Here is an 8,023-nt window from a genome sequence, read left to right as displayed (position 1 = left end):
TCTCGGCCCCACCTCCCCGGGCCTGGGCGTCGGTGCGCATGCGCGAACTCCAGCTGTGCGCTGCTCTGGCTCCCAGACCCCGGCCGCGCCGCTGGTGCCTCGCGGCCGCGCGCAGGCCGTTTCCATGGCAGCAGAGGCCACGCGGTGAGGGGGCCTCCCACCCGGTTCCCAGCTCCCACAGCTGCGTCTCCGGCTCCTTGGCACCGCGAGATACCGCCCCCGACGGGGCGCCCGCCGAGTGCCCCAGCCCCTAGCCTTTCGGGCCTCTGCAGCCCGGCGAGGTAGGTGTCGCCGCCCACGGTGCCGACGATGACACCGAGGCCTAGCGGGAGCGTGACGAGTAGCGAGCGGAGCTCCGAGGCCGCTGCTGGCTTGGGCGGGGGTCCCTGGCCTCCGGGGCAGCGGTCGCCCCGAACGGAAGGTCGCCGGATGCGTACAGATGCCCGCGCGCCAGGCTCAGGCCCGGCCCCGAGGGGGCACCCCAACACTGTCAGTGGCATAACCATGTCAGCGACTGAACGAATCCCCCCCTAAGCCCTGCCCCTAGCCAACGCTCTTGAAGCGCATTTCTGGACCCGAAAGTGTCTTTAACCTTCAATGCTTCGGGTCCAGTGGGGAAATCTGAATTACAGACCAGAGCCTACTTTGAGAGAATAGAGAGTGGAGGGGACTATGGTGCTGCTGCAGCCGGTTGTGGCCCAGTCTACCTCCCCGCCCAGTGCTGTCAGATCTTTACGTGGCAAGAGCCCCCGGGGTTCTGGAGTTTTACAAGGTCCATCCTGATTGTTAGCATCTGTGCCAAATAAAATTCAGCTCCTGATCAGATTTCTCACCTGGACCACCAGTATGCAGCCATTGTAAAGATGACTGGAAAGAAGGTCCTTGAAGACGACATCAGCTTTCTGAGCAGAAGGTCTATGGTTTAAGCATTCTCTCCTCTGTAAAATGAAGAAAGTGGGTTGGAGAGCTGTGACCCTAAAAATGGAAGGCACTGCCCCTAGTAGTGAGGTGGCTACCGCCCAGAGGGTTAAGCAGACCCTTTCTCAGTGATCTTTCGGCAGCAGGAAATGGAGTCAGGGTGACGTAAGGGTTGCCAGAGCCCAAGTCCCCATGACTGTTTTCTGTAAGTTTCATCTTTCCTGAGAGTCTCCGCTACCAGGCCACCATATGGATGTTGGCAGACCCGCGTATCAGGAATTCACATCTGATGGGGTAGCTTAAAATGACCCCTTTGGGCCCCACAACTGTGCAAAAACATCTTCCTGTAATGTACAAGACAGGAAGCTGTAGGGGGGAAAAAAACACCTATCACAAGGCTCAAATTAGAAAAAAGACTCGGAAGGCATGGTGCCAGTGTATGAACAGAGTTGCGCTCAGACAGCACGGGTAATTTTTAAGTATACGGTTGAGTGGCACGAGGTATATCCACATTATTGTGCAACAGTCACCACCATCCATCCCCAGACCTTCTTTATCTTGCAAAAACCAAACTCTGTGTCCATTAAACTGTAATTCCTCAGTTCCTACCCTCCGCACAACGGGCCCCGGAAACCCCCACTTTGTTCTCTGCCTTTATGAATTTGGGCTATTGTAGTGGAATCATATAATGTGTATTCTTCTGTGGCAGCTCATTTCACTGAGTGTAAAGTCCTCAGGGTTCATCCATGTTGTAGCAGGTGTCAGAATTTCCTTTTTTTTTTTTTTAGGGTTGACTAATACTCCATTGTACGTATATGTCGCATTTTGTTTATGCATTTGACCATTGGTGGGCACGTGGGTTGCCACCACCTTTTGACTCTTGTGAATAATGCTGTGAACTTGGACGTAAAAATACCTGTTGAAGTCCCTGCTGTTAAATTTTGGGGTGTATATGCCCAGAAGTGGAACTGTTGGATCATACGATAATTCTACATTTACTGTTTTTTGAAGACCTATACTTTTTGGTATTTTGCAAAGTTTCCAGGCATGGCTTTGACAAGAGATCGGGGGAAAAGCCTTACTTGCACCCTCAGACTAGCTCCCAGGTTGAGGTCATGGTCAGGGTGTAGAGTATCTTAAAAGAGCCTAGATGGTAGGCCTGGATTAAATTCCACCGCTGCCACTCGCTGTGCTGTGTGACTATGGGTACATTGCTCAGTCCTTCAGAGTTTTGGTTTCCTCTTCGGTGAAATACGGATAATAATACCTACCTTGCTGGTCTAAATGGGGGTGGAGATCCTGCCATGTAAAATGCTTGGCCCCTTAAATAACACAGAGTAAGCGCTTAATAAAAGGGCAGCTGTTGTTACTGTTGAGAGAGCAGCAGGACACAGCTAGAAAGTGTGCGTTCGAGAACCTGGCTCTTTCTTACCAGCAAAGTGGTCTTGATCAAGTCGTTTCTCTGTTTGTGTAAGGAAAAGAGATCATTTCCCCTGCTCCGGAGATGCTGGGTAAATCTGAAGTGTTGTTTTCCCTCCGTGTGAACTAATATTTACCGAGCATCCCCTGTGGGGAAGGAAGTCCGTCAAACAGCCAGCAGTCCAGAGGGTCCCGTCCACTGCACGATCGCAGGGCCTGAGACCAAGAGCAGAGCAGCCTAGACCAGAACACAGGCCTCCGCCCCCCAGCGCAAACCCCTTCCCCTCCCCCGAGCCTCTTCCCAAAGTCCAGAGCGGCTCAGGTACAATCCTCCTTATTTAAAAGCCTGGGAATAGCCCCGCTTGTTTCCTGTTCCTGGTTCCCTCCTATTCCTGCTGCGAGGCAGGTTAGCAGGAGTTTCTTCAAGCAGGGAGCTTTCAACTTGGTCCGGGACAAATGCAGGGATAATAGAATTCCTGAGGCTGTACTGGCTCCCCAGGCTGCCGTGTCCAAGTGCCACAAACTGGGCAGTGTATACAGTGGAAATATATTGTCTCAGTCAGTGGTAGACACTAGAATTCTACGACCAAGATGTCATTAGGGTTGGTTCCTTCTGAGGGCCGTCAGGAGACATCTGCTCTGTGCCTCTCCCCCTGCCCCGTTCTGGTGGCTTTCTGGCCATCTGACATCCCTCGGCTTGTCAGTACCTCGCCCCGATCTCAGCCTTATCTTCACAGGTCTTTCCCCCAGTGCGTGCATGTGTGTGTGTGTGTGTGTGTGTGTGTGTGTGTGTGTGTCCGCCTCTCCCCTTGTCATCGGATACCAGCCCTATTGGATTAGGGCCCGCCCTAATGACCTCATTTTAACTTGACTACATGGCAAGGACCCTGTTTCCAAATAAGGTCACATTCTGAGGGATGAGGGTTAGGACTTCAACACATAAATCTTGGATTCAAAGCCTAACAGCCCAAGTGCAGGGATTTACCATTTCACTGCTAGCTCTCCACAGCAAGCGACCGGATGACGGGTATGTGAACTTCTTGATGGGAACAACTGAAGGAGCCTGTGTGGAGATGCACGTCGCCGAGAAGGGCATCGTTCATTTTTTGAGGAACCCCCCCCCCCTCGTCGCCCCAATCCCTAGAATACTCCAGGTTCTAGTCAACAAAAGCATCTCAGCTGGCTTTACCCGTCTCCAACCTGTTCGGCACGAATCTGCTGCTGGACTCCTGTTTTAATGTCACCAGACCTTCCATACAAAGTAGCTGGAATGTGCACACATCATCCTAAGGCACTGGCCACAGCAGAGTATGAATTCTGAATCAGAGGAGCCCTGGGCCCCGATGCAGACTTTTAAAGCCTTTCTTCTGAGTGCTGGCAGTTTGCAGTAGGCAGTACTTCTGTGTGTGTGTCTGTCTCTCTCAGTCTCTCTTTCTCTCTGTCAACACTTAGCTCACAGTTCTGTGGTTGTCAGTCTCCCCCCACCAGCCTTGGAGCATCTTGAGAGTGGGTGTTAAGTGTTATTTGTCCCTTAACCAGCACCCAGTCCCCAGCATCACACAGAAGAGATTCAGTGTATCTTGGGTAAACGAAAGTAGGATTGCATCCCTCCCTGTCTCATTGAGAGCCACGTTTCTGGCCTGGAAGGCCAGCCGGTCCTTTCTTAGTTCCCCTTGTTGGTAAAATCCAGGAGCTTCTGCAAGGTGAGCAAGGCAGAATGCGGCACACCAGGAACTCCAAAGAGTAAGTCCTGCCAAAGAACCGGGCTCAGCTGCTCCCCAAGAGCATCGCATGGTTCTCTTTGACTTGCCCATCATCCAGAACTGCCCGCTCGGTGCCTGGTATCTCCCATATGTGTGCGTTGGGGTGGGGAGGTACCCCTGCAACGACTCTCCACCCCACTGCCTGCCTTGCCAGTGATGGCCTCGTTTCTCCTCTTCAGAGCAAGACTGAGTCGTCTTCCCTTCCTGTACCTACATCTTTACCTCTACTTTATTCTGGCACTTTCTCTATTATGGACTGAATTGTGCCGCACCCCCCCCCCGCCCCCACCAATTCATATGTTCCAGCCCTAATCCCCAATGTGACTTTACTTGGATATAGGACCTTTAAAGAGGTATTGAAGAGGGGCACCTGGCTGGCTCAGTCGGTCTAGCATGTGACTCTTGATCTCAGGGTCATGAGTTCAAGCCCCATTTTGGGCATGGAGCCTATTCAAAAAAGGAAAAAAAAAAAAAAAGCAGTAATGATTAGATGAGGTCACTGGGAGGTCAAGCTCTAATACAACAACCACCAGGTGGAGGCCTAATCCTGTGGGTCCGGTGTCCTTTACCAGAAAAGGAGACACCAGCGGTCTCTCTCTGTGCACAGAGGAAAGACCACGTGAGCACGGCCAGGAGGCACTCGCCCCTAAGCCGGGAAGAGAGCTCTCACCAGGAACCATCCGTGAGAACACCTTGATCTTGGACTCCCAGCCTCCAGAACTGTGAGCAAATAAATGTCTGCTGTTTAACCCCCCCGAGCCTTTGGAATTCTGGTATCGATGGGATTGCACTCTGCAGAGGTGTCTTCCTTCTCCTTTGCTAGGGTCTCCCCTGCCCACTGCCCAACTTGACCTGGCATTGCCTGGGTGCTGGAGGGCTCTGACCTGGGCCTCCTTCCCCTGTCACCCAGGTCCCGGGACTTCAGAAGACTCCCTCTACACACTGACACCGCCCAAATCCCTGTCCTTTGACCTGACTCCCCCCGGAGCCCAAATTGCCTACCCAGTTTCTCCATTTGGGCATTTGGTGCCAGGACTCTCCGACTCATTTACCACTGCAGCGGACCTAGTAAATGCTGTAACATTCGTACAGCACGTCGTGGTAAACAGATGAGGTATACAGTTCCCAGGTAAAGGCAGCCGGCCCTGGCTGGGGCTGCCGTGGTTCTGGGTGCCCTGGGCCCCACCAGCTGCCCCAGGGGCCGAGAGGACCAAGCCCGCAGGCATGCCTGTAAGCCATTCACAGCACACGAACGAACGGGCTGAGGCGCACGGGTGTGGAACAGGCATCCTCAAACATGGTCCGTCCCGAACGAATCTTTGTCCCCATCCCTTCGCATGCCCCGGCAGGGCTCCCATCCTCCGGCTGTTCGGGTTATAAACCCAACTCCTCTTTCCTCCACCCTGCACCAGCCCCAGTAAATGCTGTTGGCCCCACCTTCAGAACACATCCGAGGGGACGCCTCCCCACTTCGCCTGCCAACCCCTACCCAGGCCCTGCGGGTAGGAGTTGGCACAAGAAGCCCTGAGGAGGGCGAGCCTGAGAGACAGAAGTCTGGGGCGGCCGGAGTGCAGAGGCGGGAGTGGAGACCCCGGGGCTGGACCCTGCCGGGCCTCGTTGGGTCGTATCAGGGAGTTTGGATCTGATCTCGACAGGAGTGGGAAGGTTCTTATTGACGGATTTACTTCTCCTGGCCCTTTCTCATTTCTGCTTGCCCTTTCCTCCTGCAGGGTAACAGGAGGCAGGGAAGTGTGGTATCACAGAGCAGGCGCAGGACTGAGGGGCAAGGGATCTGACGCTGCTTTACCGCCCACGATGTGATCTTGTTTCTCCTCTGTTAAGGGGCAAACCTCTGCGTTACCAAGCTGTCGGGGTGCCAAGTGACTCAGAGGACATAACAATGACCACTGACACGTTTACTGAGCACCTACCATACACCAAAGACTGACTGAATGCTTCAGTTGTATGAAAACGATGAGGTCGGCCCGTTTTATGGGTGAGGAAGCTGCCGTAGAGAGGACAGAACTCCTCCAGAGTCCCTGAGCTGATAAGTGGCAGAGCCGGGTGGCATTCACAGACAGGTGGGCTGGCTCTCAAGGCTGTGCTCCCAACGCCTAGGCTGTGCTGCCTCTCCTATCCTTTGCAGACCCCACCCAGTGTTTGGGAGAACAGAAAATAAAAAGTGTCACTCTGGTACAGAGTGCTTAGATTAATAACGCAGACACGCAAAAGCAAAGCCCATCTACCCACCGCAAATAGAGAAAATATTTCTTCTGGGTTCTTCCCTGTGGTTGTCTTAGGTAATAAAATTGATGGCTCCGGGATAATAACCATTAAGAGATTCTGTGAGCTGTGCTACTGGCCTTGAGAACTAAAAATCAGATTATTACCCTTATTCCTTCTCTGCCCGTGCTCACAGCACCTCTAATGCAACATTCAGAGAAACCACTGCTGATGATTCTGCGCCCGGCTAGCGCCCCATGTCATCAAGTTCAGTGAAAAACCCATCACCTGATAAGTGCACAGAGATAGTCCTGCTAACACATCATTCACTCATTTTCTTAGTCATTTAAGAATTAAAGTTGATCATGTTTTGAGAATAGATTCCCCACTAATTGACTAGTACCATTCACTGTATATTAAGCACATTCGGCCCAGGGCAGAATCCCAGGGCTCAGAGAAAGGTCTGCAGGGCGTGGGGGTGGAGGGGAGTGGACAGGGGGAGTCCCAAAAGGTCCTGCAGAGCCAAAGGATCTGCCGCAAAGGCCTGGGGACTGGGTGACAGACACTGCCCTTAGCAGAGGAAATGGTCACGAGGGGGAGGCCTGGCTCACGGGGCAGCTGAGGTGCACGTGTTTCCACAGGCACTCGTGTGCATGGCGTCAGCTGCCCTACACGTGGGGGATGACTTCTGTGCCTCGAATGGCTTCTGTCCAAATGGCTTTCTTTCTCCCATCATCAGGGTTTAGAGAATGGCATTACTGCAACTTCTCCCAGACCAAGGAAAGGTCCAGAACATTCCCATCCACATTCCAGCCAGCAGGGAGGCAGGGGGAGAGAGTAGGGGCGTGGCACTTCCTGCTAAGGGCAGGACCCACAAAGTGTGCGCCTCACCCACCCCCCGCCCTCCGCCCTCCGCTTGTGTCCTGAGGGCCAGAACCTAGTCACCAGGCCACAGCCAGGCACGTTTTCATTTGGGGCAACCACGTGCCCTGCCCTGTTAACGACAAGGGAGTCCATTTCTATGAGAGAAAAGGGCAGACTGGGTATTTGGGAGCCAGTGGCGACCCTGGCCACACCTGCCACTCCAAGTAAGACTTGGCCAGTTACGCCTCCATGGCATCTTGACTTTTTCTTTGTCGGGCTTATCACACCGACTCTGTCATCGTCTTTACGTGTAAAATGTCGGTTTTATCCTCCGGTAAAGATGAGGCAGGAATCATACTGTATCCCCAGTGCCTAGTACACAGTAACTGTTTAGAAATAGTTGTTGCCTCATTGATAGGATTACACTGAACACACCTCAAGCTTAGGTGGGATTCAAAGAAGAAAGACATTTTCGCCTAGCGGCAACCATCAGGCCACGGACCGATGGTTTCACCCTGAATTACGTCACTGCGTCCTGTTAACTCTGTCTTCACTGTGAATCCCGATCCAGCCGCTTCCTAACGGTGCCACTGCCCAGTGTCCACGGAAGCCAGAGACCCTTCAAAAGCGCGAACCAGTGTCATCGCTTCTGGTCCTGCTGCAGCCCGTCTGTGGACCCATTTCTCGTGGGGCCCAAGTCCACCTTGTCCTTCGCACTGGAGCCACGCTTACCCTTCTCTCCTGGGGACATGCCCGCCCCCTTCCTTACACTGGAACAGGTTTCCCCACTGCCATTGTCATTCTGATCTCAACTAAGACGCCATCTCAGAGGTGGC

The 8,023-nt window shown here is 53.3% G+C and overlaps 1 protein-coding gene across 7 annotated transcripts in view; it reads left to right on the top strand.

Annotated features, from left to right (window-relative positions):
* The first annotated feature begins 20 nt into the window (after positions 1–20).
* The window catches only part of UROS (uroporphyrinogen III synthase), a 36,130-nt gene continuing 28,127 nt past the window's right edge, over positions 21–8,023 (top strand). The window contains exons 1-3 of one of the 7 annotated variants that reach the window (XM_058698091.1): positions 32–281; positions 4,673–4,822; positions 5,011–5,400. In XM_058698091.1, the coding sequence (XP_058554074.1) occupies positions 5,325–5,400 (76 nt within the window). In that variant the 5' untranslated portion in view covers positions 32–281; positions 4,673–4,822; positions 5,011–5,324. Of the gene's footprint in view, positions 282–4,672; positions 5,401–5,849; positions 6,097–8,023 lie in introns of those variants that run through there. The other 6 variants (XM_058698096.1, XM_058698092.1, XM_058698094.1 and 3 more) reach the window with 6 other exon arrangements.

This window comes from Neofelis nebulosa, chromosome 13, assembly GCF_028018385.1.
Source record: "Neofelis nebulosa isolate mNeoNeb1 chromosome 13, mNeoNeb1.pri, whole genome shotgun sequence".
Lineage (NCBI taxonomy): Eukaryota > Metazoa > Chordata > Mammalia > Carnivora > Felidae > Neofelis > Neofelis nebulosa.
This window is presented reverse-complemented; position numbering and strand designations above follow the sequence as displayed.